Genomic DNA, 20333 nt, shown 5'->3' with positions numbered 1-20333 from the left:
ATGTATTTTGCTGAGTTATTTTAGGTGTCGCAAATATGGAAAGAAAATATGTCTACCACTGTGTCCAATTCAAGAGGGAACTGCAGGAAATGTTCCGGCTGCCCTTCCTGAAGTCTGTTTATTACACAACTATCCGAAAAAAATGTAAACTAGGCACTACTGTTGGATTTTCGACAACTAGGGACACTAATAATGACATTTACAATGCAATCAAAGAAGAGACTGGATGCTGACACAAGCTTGGTAGTATAATTCCGCATACACACGAGCGGAATGTCCGACAGAAAAAGTCAGAAGGAAGCTTTTCATTGTCTATTCCGATCGCGTGTATGCCTCATCTGACTTTTTTTTTCGAAAATTGTGACGGACCTAGAAAAAGAACATTTTCTAAATATTTCCGACGGAACCAATTCCTATCGGGAAAACCGCTCGTCTGTATGCTGTTCCGACGGACCATAAACGACGCATGCTCTGAAGCAAGTACGAGACGGACGCTATTGGCTACTTGCTATTGAACTTCCTTTTTCTAGTCCCGTCGTACGTGCTGTACATCACCTCGTTCTGGACGGTCGGACTTTGGTCAGACTTTGGTTTGACCATGTGTAGGCAAGACGGCTTGAATGGAATTCTGTTGGAGAAACCTTCGGAGTTTATTCTGACGGCAAAACCAGTCGTGTGTACAGGGCATTAGGGTTTCATGAGATATGCTACATAAACTGCTGGTGCTATATAAATCCTGTATAATAATATTAATACGAATGTAAACCATGTACTAGACTTAGAGCCCTTTCACACTGAAAGTGCCCAGGCATCGGCGGTAAAGCGGCGCTATTTTTAGGGCGTCACAAAAAGTCCTGCCAGCAGCTTCTTTGCAGCAGTGGAGGTGCAGCGCTGGAGGTACAGTGCTGAATCGCAAAAAATGGCCTGGTCATTGAGCAGCCAAATCTTCCGGGGCTGAAGTGGTTAAAACCTACACTTCTCTTTTAACACTGAACAAGCAGAGTAAAATGTAAAAGATATAAAGAAGCCAAATGTGAGATAAAGACATACCAAAAATACATATATATGTATATATATATAGCCTACCTGACAGATCAGTCCACTCACCTACTAGTAGCCATCAAAAAAAGTGAATATGGCAAGCATTAAGAAGGATACGCTGAGAGTACTGCACTTTTAGAGAGGTAAAATGCCGGAACATGGTAATGCTCAAACATCAACTCGGTCAACTTCTCACGTTTTTCTCTGGTATTCCACTAAAATAATAAATAATAAATTCAGACATTCCCTGCAGGGTGTCCTATTGTACTCAACACTTCCCTCCATAAATCTGGAAACTTCCATTAGCAGATCATTCATATTAAGTTGCCACTCTGAAAGGGGAACTCCATTTAGCCTGTGTATAGCATACTGTGTATCATAAGACATTTTCTGGTGAAAATGAACAGTAGGTTCATAAATGAAGCACCAGGTTTTAGCAAGTAGGGTTGCTTAAATTGGACACAAATCATAAAGCAAACACAGCAGGATAAGGATCTTTATTTTGTAAAATGACAGCTATTTTCAGCTGGGTCCATTAATATTTGAAAGTTACATTTACTTTGCCAAAATAAAGATCAATACCCTTGTGTTAATTAAGCCTAATATGTTCTATTTTGTCTTTACTGGCCTTTCTCTTCTTTACAACTATATCAAACTTTCCTTTTTGAAAAAATACCAGTAAGAGCCACTCAATTCTCTCATATCCAAATGACAATGATGTGTTGCTTTTGATATAAATATATTTATATGATTTTTTTTCAGACTTGCTTAAAAAGAATATGTTTGACTTAGAAGTTTGGCTTACACTAAAAACAGACATCAAATTTGTCTGAGGGGATACTTTTCAAACAAATGCTGTTGGATACAATGGGAACAATGAACTATTGTTGTATTTCAGCTGACGGTTAGATTTTAGTGTCTCTGTAACTACTGTAAACAAGTTTGTAATCTGGGCAAACAATAGCTTGGCTTTTTTGAAATATATGACCTGTGGCATGTATGATACCATAGTGCCATCTTGAGGTGGAATTGGAGAATGTTCAAAAGGACTCCATAATGACTTAACACCAAGGAAGGTCTGTACCAGCCAGAAGAAGCTACACCTGAAGACTCTTTCGCCTGATCTCCAGCAACTGGGTCCTCCTTGTCTATGGAGATCATGAACACTGTAACCTTAGTTAAGTAACTTTTAAGCATATTTCTACTGTTTACAGACCATAATTTCTGCCTATTTGCTAGGCATTTTGCTTGTTATAGGTACTGTATATCTGTCAGTATTGTATTGCATTCCTATAACTGTAATAGTTTTGTATGTACACCATTTTTCATTTAGTAAAAGCACATTAATACATTTCAGAGGTCTAAGATTCTTTGCTTATAACGCAAAGTAATCTTAATAAATGAAAGAAAAACAAATGGATAAGAAGGAATTTTTGAAAAAAACTGTAGGATCTTTAACTTTAGTGGATGTGTTGAAGGGCTTTTTTTTGTGTTTTAAAGAGTTTGCGCCACGTGAAGCAGGTCAGATGCAAGTCAGAAGAAGGTCAAATGCAGGTCAAATTAACCTGTCAATGAATTCTGAATTACCTCAGAGCATCTTAAACTGATGTCAAACTATTGAGATCAACAGAAGCCCAGAGCACGTTTACACAGGACCTTTGGGCTCATTCACACCATGTGCAGGGACATTTGTTTTTCTGCACTAGAAACACACATTTGATTTCACAAAACAAGGGTGGCGTGATGTTTATAGGAAGTGTATTTGCTTTGGAAGAGGAGAAAGGTTTAGCATCTGGAAGAAGCAGTGAGTATGAACATGCTCCACCTCATGAGCCCCCGCTCCAATCCTGCTGCCAGATGGTAAGGCAGCTCTGATGTATAGGGGGCTCTAATGGGGGCGCTGATGTAAGGCTGGGCTCTGATGTAAGGGGGGGTCTCTGATGAGGATTCTGATATGAGGGGGCTTTTATGGGAACTCTGATGTTTAGGGGAACTCTGATGGGAGCTCCTAATGTAAGGGGGGGCTCTGATGGGGGCTCCTGAAGTAAGGAGGCATCAATAGGGACTCTGATGTAAGGGTGGACTCTGATGACATAATGAGGTGGCTCTTTTTATTGTACTTAAGAGGACCTAACTTTACATTCGAAATCCAATGTGTTGATAAATATGTCTTTGGGCTGTTGCTAATGTTCTTTAACTTAGTATCCAAGCATGAAAAATTATCATTTAGTGTGGCATATAAATAAATAACACTGATAATAATAAAAATAATGATTTTTACTTACAAATGGTTCAGTCATTAGCACTGGATGTAAATGAGGCTTTGCATTGAGAGCTTTGAAAGTATAGTCTAAAATAGCCTGAAAGCCATCCCAATCTTCAACTGCAAGGAACGGATGCAATGTTATGAAAATGTAAATTCTTTACAACATATCTTTGTTTCTTGATGCTGATGTTATTGATGACATTACATCATTTTCCTTTATTCACAGACTGAGAGTTTTAAAACCATACAACAATTTAAAACTAGAAGACAGATTAAAGTCCACTACTTAGTCATAAAAAACATTCAGGAAACTACGATAAAGCTGTCATAATTTGTGCAAATATAGAAATCACATGAACAAGGTATACTTTATCGACTACTATATATGGTTAGGATTGTAACCTGTACCTGAGGCTGATCTCATCTAATCTCGATAAGGAAGTTAATTTGTCCCAGCTCACCTTTTTTGGAGAAAACTAAAGCACATTATTAGCCATTATAACTGTAAAGTATAATGCCTCCAAACAAGATTTGTTTCCCATCTAATTATTGACTACATATAAATGATGTCATACTAATTCAGCAGTGAATCCAGCTCTGTATTTACCTTTTTTGGAAGTCTCCTGATTATATTGCACATTTACAGTAGAGTGCAAGTACGGGTCAGGTATAGAGCAGGTCAGTGCTCCTCTATGCTCAGCACGGAAAAGTGAGCTTTGGGCACAAATAGTACTGGAATCTGGCAAAGTAGGAGCCTACTTTTGGGAGTTAATTTAGTGTTAGTTTAGAGTCAAGAGTTAGAGGTGAAAATATAGGAGCTTAAATTATAGGTTAAACTTAAAGTGACACTAAATGCAAAATGTTTTTACATCAATCATTCTGAAATATCAAGCATACCATGGTTCTTTCTTTTTTTACGCCCCTTAGCAATGTTTTCAGGCTTCTTTCTGTCATTTGCATGCTCCCTATCTGTCACTGATGCTTAGTGTATCGAGAAAGAAAGAAGAAGGGTATAGGGCAGGGCAAGAAACAAATGGTAAGGAAAAAGCAAGATCAGGTACGAATACACAGTCATTGGTACACCTAACTAGAGTCAATATCGCTTTCGGACCACGTTTGGAAATCTAAGGAGTAGCGAAACATGAACCATTCAGTCCAGGTAAGAGAGAACTGGTCTTCCTTACCTACCTCCTGCGCCAGTAGCCTTTCAAGATCTCTGATGTAGTCCAGTTCGATGGCCCATCCCCCGAAGGAAGGTATAGTAGTTGACTTCCAGTGACGGGGAATAACCGTCCTGGCAGTGGTCAGGAAGTGCCGCAAACCCAGTGGATTTGATTTGCACAGCTGTACTCAGAGTAGATGCCAGCACATTGATGCTTTGCCTGAACTTATTAACTGTTCACTTACAGTTTCTAAGGGCTAACAATATTCAATTGGTATAGCCATCCCAGGTCTCCTTAAGTCCCCTTTCACACCTATACGACTTGTCCCACGATTTTGTACTGCAAACTCTCCATGATTTTCAATGACTACCATTCATATTGGCATGACTTTAAGTCGTGCTGACTTCAAAGTAGTCCCTGCACTACTTTGGTCCAACTTCCATGCGAGATGTACTCCATAGACCTCAATGTTAAACCCTCAATTAGCATGCAAATCGTACCTGAATATTATAGACCCGATTTCAGTACGACTTTGTAAGCACAAGCTGTAAGCACAAGCCTCACACCATGTATGTTTTCATTTGTTAATGCCAAAGTTGTGGCAAAGTCGTACAAAGTAGTACTGCTCCCAAATCGCAGTAAAAATCATGACAAAATCATGGCCTTTAAATCGCAGTAAAATCGCATCGACTTTGAAGTCACACAAGTGTGAAAGGGGCCTAAACCAAACCTATGCTGGCAATAACTTGTAAGATGCCATTGCACACCTCTTTCCAAATAAATACTACTTTCTTCTCTCTATGGCTTATCTGCTCTCTTAACCACCGACTTGGAACAATAAGCAGACAATAATGTCAGGACTTCTGATCAACACACTTTACCTGGGTCAAGAAGCACTGAATCAGAAAGTCATAAAGACAGCCAAGCAACCAACATTTTTAAAAGACGTAAACAATAGAGGCCTACATATTTTTTTTACTTTAAATTCTAATTGCAGTCAGTGGCTACAGAGTAACCAGGGGAAAATTCCTCCGCCTCGGTCATCCTTGCTGCTATAGAGGCCAGCAAAACTACCCTGATGGGCCGGATTGATACGCTGGCCATAGAGTGCGGCCTTATAAGGCACAGGACCTTGATAAGTTCAGGGATCAGAATATCTGCTGCTGAGACCCGCATATCTGATATTGAGTATGCTGCCATTCACCATTCGCCACAATGATGCAGAACTACAGCAAACAATAAAGATGCTGATGGCCCGTTCGGAAGACGCAGAAAACTGGCTGCGCAGAAATAATGTATGAGTGGTGGGCCTACCAAAGGGCGCGAATCCTGTTGGCTTTTGAAATAATTTTTTAAAGATATCCCAAAGTTGATGCACACTTGCCTATATAGTGGAGCGAGCCCACAGAGTACTGACGGGTCCCAGACCACAAGGTGCACCACCCAGACCATTTCTGGTCCGCTTACTTAACTATCGGGATCAGGACCTCATACTCGCAGAAGCCAGGAAACAACCCCAGATCAGGTATGAAAATACCACTCTCCACTTCTTCCCGGATTTTTCTCCTAAGCTTCAGAGGTGTCGGCGCTCATTTGTGGAGGTGAGGAAGCAGTTGCGTGAGAAGGGGCGTACTTACGCTATGCTGTACCCAAGCAAACTATGAGTGGAACATATGGGATCTGTGAAATTTTTTGAATCGCCATCAAATGCCTCAAAGTGGCTGGATACCCTGGCCTGAATTTCTCCCTCCTTGGTTCTGTTCCTGTCATGACCATGTTAATGTACACATTGCTGCCTGGATGGGGGGAGGTCAACTCCCTGTAAGTTCCCGCAGGACTGGTCAGTTGGTATATGTTGTTCATTGAGATTAACTATTCTCTTAAATTTTTATATTGGTACCTTATTGCTACTATTTACATATCTATCCTGTCATAGACTAATATGAGGGATCCGGAGTTCTTTTCAGGAGTCCCTTTGTGCAGTGGAACTTAAGGACTTGGAATTTCCCCCCTTTCCCTCTGCAGAATGTATGGAGTAGAAACAACAAAAAAGATCAGGAGCCTGCTAAGGAGATCTATACAGGGGGATTGATGGCAATCCTGTAGTTCTTGGCTGCTGGGAATAACTCCTGGGAGGGAGTATCAAGAGAGAGCTGCAACAGAAAAATCCATAAAGCGCTTGAATCCAAGTGTATTTTCCGTCGTAGATACAGCGGAAAGCAAAAAGTCTCTCATATTGCATGTAGATGACAGCCTCTATGAATTCCGTAGTTAAAATTAGTTTATTGAAAACATCAAATGTAAAAACTTACATGAAGTCTGCCAACCTGGACAACCAGTACCTGTCCACAAATCCCAATGGCTGAGAAACCATGCCTGTCCTCAGATGGAAGGGCCCTGGGTGTGCCTTTCCACTTGCCAATGGTGCCGTTGGTGTTGGTGGCTTGTTAGATCCCGAGGCAGGGTGGGTGGGAAGGTGTGCACTTCCAGAGATGGTAAAAGAACGGTCAGGGACTGTTCGGATCTTACTCTAGTAACACCGTGCAGGAGCGGCGACTTGCGATGACGTCACTCGCTGCGCAGGAGGACAGCATCCAATGGAAAAGGTGGAGAGAGTGGCACGGAGAGGCAGGCCATGAGTGTGGTCCCGTCACCATGATGACATGTTTCAAGCTCTGAGCCTTGTCAAGTCATGTGAATGATCTGCACAGTCCCCAGCCGTTCTTTTACAATCTCCAGAAGTGCACAGAGGCTCCCCACCTTCCCATGGGAATAGGGAGGATGGTGGAAGTGGGGGAAAAGGAGTCAGGAATCAAGGGGAGAGAGGGCGTCGTGTTTCACACTCCTGGATAATAGGGGTGATGTGTAATGATGGATCAGGGAGAGTACTTCAAAAGTTTAGTGAGGGGTAGAAAATTATCACATTAGCCAATGTAGTTCTTCGTAATCGGATATTCCAGGAGGGAGTATTGTTTCTGCCATGTATGGGGGGGGGTATATAATAACCACATAATAACAACCCTGCAAGATAGAGATCAGGAATGTGCACAGGCGCATGCTGACACACCTTCCCCAGAGACGTTGGCGAATTTACAATTTGATAGGAGGTCTTTATACCTCCATTACCAGGACCTTGCTCACTGTTTTTTTGAGACAGAGTAAAGAACGTATATTTGAGAAAGGGGACAAACATGTGAAGTTGTTAGCATTATTAATGGCTGAGGCTAAACCCCTGACAGTTATCCCCTGTATTTTCTCATCATCTGGAGTGTTATTCACAGACAGAGAGGACATCCTATAGACGTTTGCCTCCTTTTATAGAGACTTATACTTACCCATAGCCTCTTATAATACAGAGGATCTTATAGCTGTCCTCAACACCCTAACACTTAGCTGGGACCGGATATTTCTAGTTGAGGCATATTCGTTTTTCTAGACCTAGAAAAAGCTTTAGATTCTGTGGACTGGCAGTATATGACCTGAGTGTTGGAAGCATACGGGTTTGGCACTCGGTTTAGACATAGGATCAGTATTGTGTACCATAGCCCTACTGCAGCCATTAAACTAAATGGTTTGCTATCTCGGTCTTTTTTGGTGGGCAGGGGTACCCGTCAAGGTTACCCCACGTCTCCTGGCTTTTTTGCTCTTTTAATTGAACCCCTGGCTGTGGCTCTGCAAGCCTCTCCAGAGGTGTGGGGTATTCAAGTCGGAAACCTAATAGAAAAGACAACCTTATACGCAGATGACATGTTCTTATTTTTATGTGATTCTGATATGTCCTTCTCGGCAGCTCTGTCTATTCTGAATTCCTTTGCTGTATTCTCTGGTCTGAAAGTAAATTGTGGTATGTCTAAGATTATTTCACTTAAAATTCCTTCTCCTTCTTGCAGGGTGTCGGGCAATTGCCCATTACAGCAAGTGGATAGGGTTAAGTACCTGGGCATTCATATTACTAACTCAGTCTCTGATTTTATTAATTTGAATGTCATTCCACTGTTGCTAACGTTAATGCGCAGGCTGCAAGCTTGGCAAAACCTCCCTCTAACGCTCATTGGTAAGGTTAACTTGCTGAAGATGAAATTCCTACCCCTTTCCTGTATGCATTTCGGAACTCACCTATTTGGATACCAAAATATATATTTAGGAACATAGATCGTTTAGTATCAGCCTTCTTGTGGAAGGGGCGAAATTCCAGGATTAAACTGCAGGTGCTCCAGCAACCATGGAAACAAGGGGGCTAGCGGTCCTAGACTTTGTCTGATATTTCCTGGCAGGCCAACTGGTTTTCGCCCATAGGTGGCTAATCCTCCCAGACGACGATGCAGCAGTTGCTTTAGAGGCTGCCATAGTTGGTTCCTGTCAGGGCAGGAGGAGGACTCTAGGACCCAGCATCTGTCAGGGCAGGAGACGGGCTCTAGGACCCAGCGTCTCCACCAGCACATCACATGGGCCTTTATAAGGAAGCCAGCCCTTGGCTGAAGTGGTGTTTGATCATCAGCTTGTTACCTGTGTTCCCTTGCTCCTGTGATCCTTAGTTACCGACCCGGCTTGTTCCCGACCTGTCTCCTGCTTGCTCCAGTCTTCGACCCTGGCTTGTCTTACAGATACCCTCTGCCTACTTCTGAGTTTGACCTCAGCTTTCCACCTGACTTTGTCTGCTCTGTTATCCACCTGGCTCCTGATCCTGGCTTGTACCGATTATCCTTCTGACACTGTGAGTCTGCAGAACCGCCACACGTAGTTTGGAGATGTTGCGGAGGTTGAGGCGGCAAGCTTTGGAAAGTGATTGGATGTGGGGCCGAAAGGAGAGTTCAGAATCCAGGATAACACCTAGTACCCTGACATGTGGGGACGGGTGGATGGTTGTGCCATTGCTTTTGACAGACAAGTCAGGGGAAGAGGCACGTGAGGGAGGAAATATTATAAGCTCGGTTTTGGACAAGTTGAGTTTGAGGAAGTGGTGTGACATCCATACAGATATGTCGGTTAGTAAGTTAGTGATGCGTGAGGAGACTGATGGAGTGAGTTGAGGGGTGGAGAGATAGATTTGTGTGTCGTCAGCGTAGAAATGATATTGAAAGCCGTCAGCTGACCCAGGGAAGAGGTGTAGATTGAAAATAAGTAGTAAATAAGTAGTAGATTGAAATTAGTAGTAGCAATTTCTTATACTGTACATATAAAGTTGGTACTGTTATTGTGGGTTTTGGTTTTGTGATTCCCTAGATGGGAGGTGGTTACTTATGCACTGAATTTGGGGTCTATTAATTGAATTTGTTTGGATCCATCAAATACTATTAGATCTGGGAGACAGTTGAAGTCACATTACATGAAAATGAGTCTGGGATAAATGTTATGTAGAAGCTACATCCATAATAACATACAGTTATTATAGATGTATAGTAGCCTTGAAGCTATGCTACTGGCCTAGTGCTGAAGTGTTGTATGTTGAGTATGTTATGTATCGCCTGTTTTTTTCTTTGTATTTTTATGGAAACTCAAATAAAAATTATATATAGCAGCGTATCAGTAATAACACTGAATACTACTTAAAATATTAATATCAGTATTACTCCACCCTCTACGAATATTACTACTACTTCTACTATACTGCACCCTCTACGAATATTACTACTACTTCTACTAATAATGGCATTAAATGACTCCAACAATAACAAAAATATTGTAAATTAAGAAAAAGTCTTACTAAGTCCATCTTCAAGTGGTGATACAGCCTCCATGTTTTTCACTGGTAACTCATCTGACTTAGTATCGATGTAATACGTTGGGGTGCTGCCATCCTCTCTGCCAAGCACTGCGCCAATTGTTGTAGGGAAATCTAACTGCAGAATACATATGTCTTATTTAGTAATGGAATGAAAAGAGTAAAAATGAAGTTCAAAGTATAATAACTCACAGCAACTATTAATACAATATGAGTGTACATGTAGTACTTTGTCCCAAATCCAAAAACAGCTGAAAAGGAGGTGGATCTATCCTAACTGCAAACTGTCTCAGCCCTTACACTTTCCCAAGACAAGAGGACTGCAGAGTACTTTGTCCCATGGGGGCAGAACAGTGAAAAAAATGTTGTAAAAAATGCTCCAGTACATTTGCAAGCCCCCCTGTCCCTAAACACTTACTTTTTTGCTCTCCACCCACTATGCAGTTTCCCCCAAACCTCCAGGTTGTAGAGAGTTGCTGAGGATAAGGGAGTGAAGGTTTCTGCAGCTGTTATAGAATTTGTTGGGAGAAGGGAGGAGGAGGGAGCGGGGGGGGGGGGGTTAGCTTGCTTGGCGCTGTGTGTATCTGTGCATGCACACAGCTTGGCTCAAGTCCCATACAGGAGCAAACATGCACATGTGTCTCCGATATCATATTTAGTCTCTCAGAAAACAAATTTATAATCTAAGTGCTCAGAGTCTAGTTAGTTACACACGTTCACAATATAAACCCACATGCAGCTCCAGACAAACTCCACGCAGCTGCTAATTCTCTGGTTCAAGGAAACTACAGTATGTATGTAAAGATCATTAATTCTTTCCTCCCCTTGACTCTTTAAGAATATGCTTGTTCCAGGTCGGTCACTGAAGTTTTGCAAATGACTAGTATTCTCAGAGGTCAGCAATGACATTGGCAACCTATATATTATGGAGAGGAAATGGTAGCCTCTCATCACCTGTCATAATATTGGTATAATGTTCAGCGCTAAACCATCTGATGAAAACGTTTAAAATTTAAATGAAAAGGCATGCATCTGCATGCTGATACATGAAGGTGCAACCATGTGAATGGTGAGTGAATTGAAAGCTCTGGGGGATGAACCCCTAAAAATTAGTCTCTAAAAAGTCTCTAAATGGAGGCTGTAAAGCGAGCGAGGCTGCTTCAGGCGCGGGCTGAGGAACCAGATCACTGTGAACAAAAGGAGGAGAGAGACGCGCCAAGCCAATCCTTTAAACAGCTTAGGAATTTATTAAGTATATAAGTATAAAACAACAGTAAAAACTTGCGTCGGCTGTGTCTCTATGAGGCTTACAGAGGCTCGAGCTGCGGCTTCGTAGATCCCTCAATAGAGGCTTCCCGGCGGCCTTCCTGTTCTCCTTTGACACTGCACGTGGAAGCTCCCACCCGCTCTAGCACTCTGCAAGTGCTCCAACATTTTTCACGCAAGTTTTTAGTGTTGCTTCATACTTATATACTGAATAAATTCCTAAGCTGTTTAAAGGATTGGCTCGGCGCTTCTCTCTCCTCCTTTTGCTTTCACGTCACCTGTCACCTTCCTATGATGCACACTGAGACATCAGTGATGTCTACCATGATGGCAGCTGGCATTGCATATTCCATGTAGAATGTTTGGTTAATGTATTCCAGCATTGGCTTTGCATCATCTGCACAACTAAAATATGTAGTCAGCTGTGATCAGGGTAGACTGATGCTACATTGTTAGGGGATGCATGGGTGCTCTTCAACAGAGATAAATATACTTGCTATGCTTAGAATGTATAGCACAAAAGGATAAATACTATTTGAGCTTGGTCTTCGTTTTCTTGTGTTTGCACATTTGTCATTGGTCATTTTAGACAAAAATGTATTTCTATTTGAACACTACCTTGCAGACTTTGTTCTAAGTGTGTCCAAACAGAATGTGCAGTTTAGAGGTGCATGTAAAGTGTATCTCTAGGTCAATTATTTTCTTTAGTTTTGGATTAAGTGGAGAAGGGTTGGGCTCTGTGTTAAGTTGTTATTATTGTTGATGTCTCTTTTGGAGCGATTCCCCACTCTATTTGTACTGACGATCACTGTCACTGAAAAAACTAGTGCACATTTACACCAGCCTGGTCTGCTGCAGTGAGTGTCAACACAGACATATTGTTGTGCTTTGTGTCATGTATTAACATGTAATGTGCTCAGGAAGCCCATTCATTTTAATGGGCTGTTCAAAGCACCACAACGGACCAATAATTGTGCATGCAGCATTTTCTATAGCATATGCACTAAAACGCATGCCTGTGCAGTCCGGTGAATGAGACTGCATTGCACTAACACATTTAAGCGTTACCACTAGGGATGAGCTTTCTGTTTGGGTCGAACATGAGTTCGACTCGAACATTGGCTGTTCGCCCGTTCCTTCGAAAACCGAACATTATGGGCCGTTCGAGCCAAATTCGAGCGGCGCGTAACGGCCCATAATGCACTGTGGGAGAGCAGTGCATTGCTGTATGATGATTGGTCAAAGCATGCACCATGACCTGCATGCTTTGGCCAATCCCAGCGCCCTCAGCTAAGAGTGCCATAATTGGCCAAAGGCAGGGTGCCTTTTTCCAATCATGGCTCAGGGGGACTAAGTCCATGCCATACACTATATAAGGCTGCCTGCACGTCAGCCCCGTGTAGTGTGTTGTTGGCGTGGACGGAGAGAGAGAGTGTCATTTAGATTGAGCAGGCAGGCAGGTTATTCAGATAGCTGCAGTGTATGTAATATACAGACAGTCTCATATATATATATATATATATATATATATATATATATATATATATATATATATATATATATATATATCCACTTCAGGCAGGCAGGTTATTCAGTTAGCTGCAGTCTATTTACTATATAAATACAGACAGTATCATATATATATATATATATATATATATACTGTATATGTATCCACTGCATACAGTTTAGCTATATCTGACTGCAAGCTGTTCCTGGTGTACTTTTTCTAATATACTTCTGACAGGCAGATTATTCATATATATATATATATATATATATATATATATATATATATATATATATATATTCTACTGTATCCAGTTTAGCTATATCTGACTGCAGGCCGTTCCTGGTGTACTTTTTCTAATATACTTCAGGCGGTGTACACAGTACACAGTACTGTGCACTCATAGTGCAGTTGCTACTACTTTTCTGGTGGTGTACACAGTACACCCATAGTTGTTATTACACTTCTGTTGGTGTACACAGTACCATGCACCCATAGTGCAGTTGCTATTACTTTTCTGGGGGTGTACACAAAACATACAGTACACCCATAGTTGTTATTACACTTCTGTTGGTGTACACAGTACCGTGCACCCATAGTGCAGTTGCTACTACTTTTCTGGTGGTGTACACAATACAGTACACCCATAGTTGTTATTAAACTTCTGTTGGTGTACACAGTACCATGCACCCCTAGTGCACTTGCTACTACTTTTCTGGTGGTGTACACAGTACACATTACCTACAGTACACCCATAGTTGTTATTACACTTCTGTTGGTGTACCCAGCACCGTGTACCCCTAGTGCAGTTGCTACTACTTTCCTGGTGGTGTACACAATACATACAGTGCATCCATAGTTGTTATTACACTTTTGTTGGTGTACACAGTACCATGCACCCATAGTGCAGTTGCTACTACTTTTCTGGTGGTGTACACAATACATACAGTACACCCATAGTTGTTATTACACTTCTGTTGGTGTACACAGTACCGCGCACCCCTAGTGCAGTTGCTACTACTTTTCTGGTTTTGTACACAGTACACAATACATACAGAATAACCATAGTTGTTATTACACTACTGTTGGTGTACACAGTATCGAGCACCCGTAGTGCAGTTGCTAGTGCTACTACTTTTCTGATGGTGTACACAGTACCATGCACCCCTAGTGCACTTGCTACTACTTTTCTGGTGGTGTACACAGTACACATTACCTACAGTACACCCATAGTTGTTATTACACTTCTGTTGATGTACACAGTACCATGCACCCATAGTGCAGTTGCTATTACTTTTCTGGTGGTGTACACAAAACATACAGTACACCCATAGTTGTTATTACACTTCTGTTGGTGTACACAGTACCGTGCACCCCTAGTGCAGTTGCTACTACTTTTCTGGTTATGTACACAGTACACAATACATACAGTATACCCATAGTTGTTATTACACTTCTGTTGGTGTACACAGTATCGAGCACCCGTAGTGCAGTTGCTAGTGCTACTACTTTTCTGATGGTGTACACAGTACACAATACATACAGTGCACCCATAGTTGTTATTACACTTCTGTTGGTGTACACAGTACCATGCACCCCTAGTGAAGTTACTACTACTGTTCTAGTGGTGTACACAGTACACAATACATACAGTGTACCCATAGTTGTTATTAAACTTCTGTTGGTGTACACAGTACCATGCACCCCTAGTGCAGTTGCTACTACTTTCCTGGTGGTGTACACAATACATACAGTGATTACAGGGTGGTGGTGCGATGTTGGTCTATTGAGTGAGGTGGACCCACATCCCAAAATTCAGGGAGAATGGAAATTTTGTTCCTCTTATGGGACTTTAAAGGGCACACCTGATCATAAGTAATAGAGTATAATAAGGAGTATAATAAGTATAGGTTTGATTGCAAAAATGTAGGTATTTATTGGGGTGAGGGTACGGGTAATTTAGGGGTACAACAGATGAGTGGGCATAAGGTACAGGCTACAAGTTACAACCATGAAGACATGGCAATACAACATGCAGAGGATCCACAATCATAGGACTCCAGGTGTGTATGGGACACACACAGAGAGTACCCTACGCGTTTCGAGATAAACTCTTCCTCAGGGGTGTCTGATAGGGATCAGCAAGCACAGAGGTGTATCATATAATGTTGCTTGGAAGGCATGTATTACTGCACGTGTATCCAAAGAAGCACTCAAAAGGACGGGAGGGGGGTTTTGTAGGGCAGGATAAAAAGACACACCACTGGACTTCAGTAGGCCGCTCGCCCCCAGTCCAATACATACAGTGCACCCATAGTTGTTATTACATTTCTGTTGGTGTACACAGTACCGTGCACCCCTAGTGCAGTTGCTACTACTTTTCTGGTGGTGTACACAGTACACAATACATACAGTGCACCCATAGTTGTTGATTATTGCAGTTATTTTGAAAAGTTCTTTGGTGTGGGCCTTTTTTGACACATGTGCAGCAGATCGCACCGTTGCGGTTTGCAACATATGTCTGAAGCGTATCAAGCGTGGTCAAAACAGCAGCTGCTCGGGCACCACATGCTTGACCAGACATATGACGACCTCCCATGCAGTCCGTTGGCAACAGCACTTAAAAGACCCACATCAAAGAACAAGGTGGACCTCTCCTTGCTCCTCATCAGCTGGGATCTCTAACCCCACTATACCTCCAGTCCTCTGAGAAACCTGCACTGAGAGGTATGAAGGTATAGAAATAGGTGTCCCAAGTACTTGCGGCCAATCTGCCAGCGGTACACCAACATCGGATTTTAGCAGGCTAATTTCCCTACCCCAGTTGCCAAACTGTCGAAAGAAATTCGGTCCCAACCATCCACATGCTCAGCGTCTGAATGCTAGCTTGGCCAAATTGCTAGCACTGCAACTGCTGCCTTTTCAGCTGGTAGACTCTGCCCCCTTTTGTGAATTTGTGGAATGTGCGGTACCTCAGTGGCAGGTTCCCAAACGCATTTCTTTTCACGGAAGACCATTACGGCTCTCTACCAGCATGTGGAAGGTAATGTCTTGGCCTCGTTGGACAGGGCGGTCAGCAGTAAGGTGCATATTACTGCTGACTCATGGTCCAGCAGGCATTGACAGGGACATTACCTTTCTTTCACGGCGCACTGGGTAACTCTGCTGGCAGCTGGGAAGGATGCAGGACAGGGTTCAGTATTATTGGAGCTTGTTCCGCCACCACGCCTCCAAAATGCTAGTGGTGATTCTGCCACAGCTCTCTCCTCCACCCCCTCCTCTTCTTCTTCCTCTATGGCCTCTTCCTCTGCAGATTTCTCCTCTGAACCAGCGGTGCTCTGTAGGCGCTCAAGGGGCTACGCAAGCACTCAGGCAAAAAGATGCCATGCGGTGCTTGAATTTTCTGCTTAGGGGACAGGAGCCACACTGGGGCAGAGATTCTGTCAGCTCTGCAGGGGCAGGCTCAGAGGTAGTTGACGCCATGCCAGCTTCAGCCAGGAATGGTTGTATGCGACAATGGCACCAACCTCCTCTCTGCCCTCCGACAGGGACACTTGACCCCTGTTCCCTGTTTGGCTTACGTCCTGAATTTGGTGGTGCAGCGGTTCTTGAGCAGGTACCCTGGCTTACATGATCTCCTGAGGCAGGCCAGAATATTCTGTGGTTATTTCCGCTGGTCATATAATGCCAGTGCTTGGCTGGCTGACATTCAAAGAGAATGCAACCTGCCCAAGAACAGCCTCATTTTTGACATGCCCACCAGGTGGAACTCAACGTTGGCAATGCTGCAGCGGCTGCACATGCAGCAGAGGGCCATCAATGAGTACCTGTGTGAGTATGGCACCAGGACAGGGTCAGGGGAGCTTGGATTTTTTTCGCCATGCCAGTGGCTACTGATCAAGGATACATGCACTGTCCTGTCATCATTTGAGGAGGCCACGAGGATGGTGAGCAGTGACAGTGCATGCATCAGTGATACTGTCCCTCTTGTCTTCCTGTTGGAGCACACGCTTCGTGGAATAATGGACAGGGCACTTAAGGCAGAACAGCTGGAGGAAGAGGACTTCCTTACCTCTCAAGGCCCCCTTTATCCAGATACTAGTATTTCTGCAGGCCCGCCGATCACACAGGAAGAAGAGGAGGATTGTGTCAGCATGGAGGTGGAGGATAACACTTAGAATCAGCAGCAGTCTTCAAGGGATCGTTTGCCGTCCCCATAAACCTATGGAATTGTGCGTGGCTGGGAAGAGGTGGTTAAGGATCATGTGATCCTTAGTGACCCAGAGGACTCAGGATCAAATGCCTCTGCAAACTTATGCTGCATGGCCTCCCTGATCCTGCAAAGCCTGCGAAAGGACCCTAGGATTCGTGGTATCAAGGAGAGGGATCATTAATGGCTGGCAACCCTTCTTGATCCACGTTACAAGGTTGTAGAACTTATCCAGCCTTCGCAGAGGGAGCAGAGGATGAAACATCTTCGGGAGGCCTTGCAGAAAGTTTTGTGCAATGCGTTTCCAGAGCCTGGGAGGTTACAATTTCCTAGTGCTGAACAACGTGTTGCTGAGGCTTCGTTCAGTCACAGAAAGAGTGGTGGAGAAGGTGGCCGGCTGACCAATGCCTTCAGACAATCCTTCAGTCTTCAGCGCCCAGGTCTGATCAGTTCCAGCAACCATCGCCAGCGTCTGAATTACATGGTGCAGGAATATCTAGGGGCAAGATCAGACTTGGAGACCTTTCCACCAGAACATCCACTGGGTTACTAGGTCTTGAGGATGGACCACTGGCCAGAGCTTGCTCAATATGCAATTGAGCTACTGGCCTGTCCTGCATCCAGCGTTCTTTCTGAACGCACATTCTGCTGGAGGCTTTGTAACCGATCACAGAGTGCGCCTGTCCACAGACTCTGTTGATCGGCTCACATTCATAAAAATTAATCAGTCTTAGATCATAAGCTACCAAGCACCTGATGCTGATGTAACCGATTGATTTTTCTATGGATGTGGGATCCCTTGAAGACTGCATATGCTGAATGACTATCCTATTATGCTGAGTGACTATCCTATTCCTCCTCAATTTTTATGATGATAGCTTCTAGGAATACTTTCGGTTCAGGGCAATACCACCACTGCCTAAGGCCCAGTTTTTCTGCCCCTGTTTAACAGGGGCGTATAATTAAAATTTTTGATCTAATATTTCACAACAGGGCCTATTCCTGCGCTCAACAAAAGTATCTGTGAGGCTTTACAGTGTTGGCTGGGGCTACACTTACAAAATGTACCTGTTCCAAATTACAAACCGATTCAACTTAAGAACAAACCTACAGTCCCTATCTTGTTTGTAACCTGGGGACCGCCTGTATACTGTTGCTGTTCAGAGTATATAGGGCCTGGGGGCCCCACGCCTTTTTTTTTTTTTGGATGCGGGGTTCCCCTTAATATCCATACCAGACCCAAAGGGCCTGGTATTGGGCTGGGGGGGGGGGGGCAACATTACATTAAATCTGCAAGCTGTTTTAAATGACTTTTATTCCTTTAGAAATGTCATTTTGTGCAGGGACTGTTCTAAACATGGGAAAAATGCGCCACTTTACAGGCATACTATAGTCACCCCCCAGACACGAAAGTTAAAGGAATATTTCACTTTTATTGTTTCACTTTAAGCATTATTAAAATCACTGCTCCCAGAAAAACAGCCGTTTTTAAAACTTTTTTTTGCATTGATACATGTCCCCTGGGGCAGGACCCGGGTCCCCAAACACTGTTTATGACAATAACTTGCATATTAGCCTTTAAAATTAGCACTTTAGATTTTTCACGTTTGAGTCCCATTGACAGTAAATGGTGTTCGCATGTTCTGCCGCGAACCAAACCGGGGGGTGTTCGGCTCATCCCTAGTTACCACAATGGGATGGTGTGAATGAGCTCTTAGTAAAGGAAAATGCAAGGGGAAAACTTGTAATAGGAACACCAATCCAGTGACAACAGTCTGGGAGATTTCCTCTAACTTCCTGTTGTGTCTCCTTCAGATTCCCCCATGAAATCAGGGTCTACATCAGAGTCCCCCCTTATATCTCAGGGTCTACGTCAGAGTCCACAATTACATCAGGGTCCCTATCAGAGTCCCCTCTTACATCTGAGTCCCCATCAGAATCCCCCTTACATCAGAGTCCCTCGTAATGGGGAGAGTGGAATTGATGTGGAGACCATAGGCAACTTCTGCTGGCCTTAATTTTCAATCTTTGCACATGAAGGACTCGCAACTGACCGTAGCTGCTAGCCAAATAAAATCTTGTAGTGGGCTGGATGTGGCCCACAGGCCGTAGTTTGGAGACCCCTGCTCTAAAGCAAATTTTATATATTCATTTGGGATTATTCCCAGATGTTGAAAATACATATTCTAGTATGTCCTGCCAGCAAATCCTGTATTTATGGCCAAGAATGGCACAGCATGCTGGAACCCAAAGTTCCACAACAACAAGAAATCTGTTCTGGTGAGGCTGCAGCACACTTTCCTGAATGCAAACAATTAGAAATGTGTATGTGTCCAAAGGTTGAACCATAATTCCACTTTAGTTACACTGCATGCAATTTAGAGCTCTTGCTCTCACCTTTCAAGCCATCTATACAATGTCAACTTGAACATAATCAAATGTAAGTGATATGCTATGCAAACAATACACTGAAATTATACGTCATCATTCTAGAGCTAAGAGATATCATCCTGGAAATTTAAGGCTGAACTCTAGAACCAAATAGAATCATCAGTCCCAGCATAGAATATACCTCGCTACCATGTCGCTCTGTTTTCTGCAGATCTGATGTTTTGGCTTAAGTTGTGGCTTTGTACCCTGTGACATGCTGTATAGTCTGATGTAGACTGAGACCCTTCCATAACCACTTCCTGCTGCATCTCTAGCCTAAAACACACCCCTCTGTAGTCTTTCAGACACTGCAAATGATGTAACTTCCTTCACAGCTCTAATGGCGGGTGGGATTGAATACATCCTAAACACTATTCATTCCAGCCCAGTCACACCTACAGGAAGAGTCCAAACCTTCCAAGTTCCACCTCACAGATCACAGCATCATTCAAGGAGGAAACCCGTTCATGCACACATACACAGCCTGTTCTGAAAGCAGGCTGTGCTGCTGCTGGACAGGCTTGAATGGATCACAACTAGAATTCAATCCTGCCCATTTAAATATGCTGACCACTATGAACAGGGAGAGTCCCACCCCGCAGAACCTGCCCTCCCAGAGCCCTGCTCTCTGAACTGATTTCATTTAAATATGAAGGAAACACTTTCATAATAACCTCCCATAGGCCGTCCTCTGTAGTCTTGCAGGAAGCCATTATTCTTTGGCA

At 43.2% G+C, this 20333-nt stretch overlaps 1 protein-coding gene across 1 annotated transcript in view; it reads right to left on the bottom strand.

The window, feature by feature from the left end:
* Positions 1-20333, bottom strand: part of LOC141139785 (actin-like protein 6A) — a 67357-nt gene that overhangs the window by 32777 nt on the left and 14247 nt on the right. The window contains exons 3-5 of the mRNA XM_073626267.1: positions 10175-10310; positions 3327-3424; positions 1159-1256 (exon numbers count right to left, since the gene is read on the bottom strand). Coding sequence (XP_073482368.1) covers positions 1159-1256; positions 3327-3424; positions 10175-10310 — 332 coding nt within the window. The remainder of the gene's footprint in view (positions 1-1158; positions 1257-3326; positions 3425-10174; positions 10311-20333) is intronic.

The sequence above is a fragment of the Aquarana catesbeiana genome, linkage group LG04 (assembly GCF_042186555.1).
Source record: "Aquarana catesbeiana isolate 2022-GZ linkage group LG04, ASM4218655v1, whole genome shotgun sequence".
NCBI lineage: Eukaryota > Metazoa > Chordata > Amphibia > Anura > Ranidae > Aquarana > Aquarana catesbeiana.
This window is presented reverse-complemented; position numbering and strand designations above follow the sequence as displayed.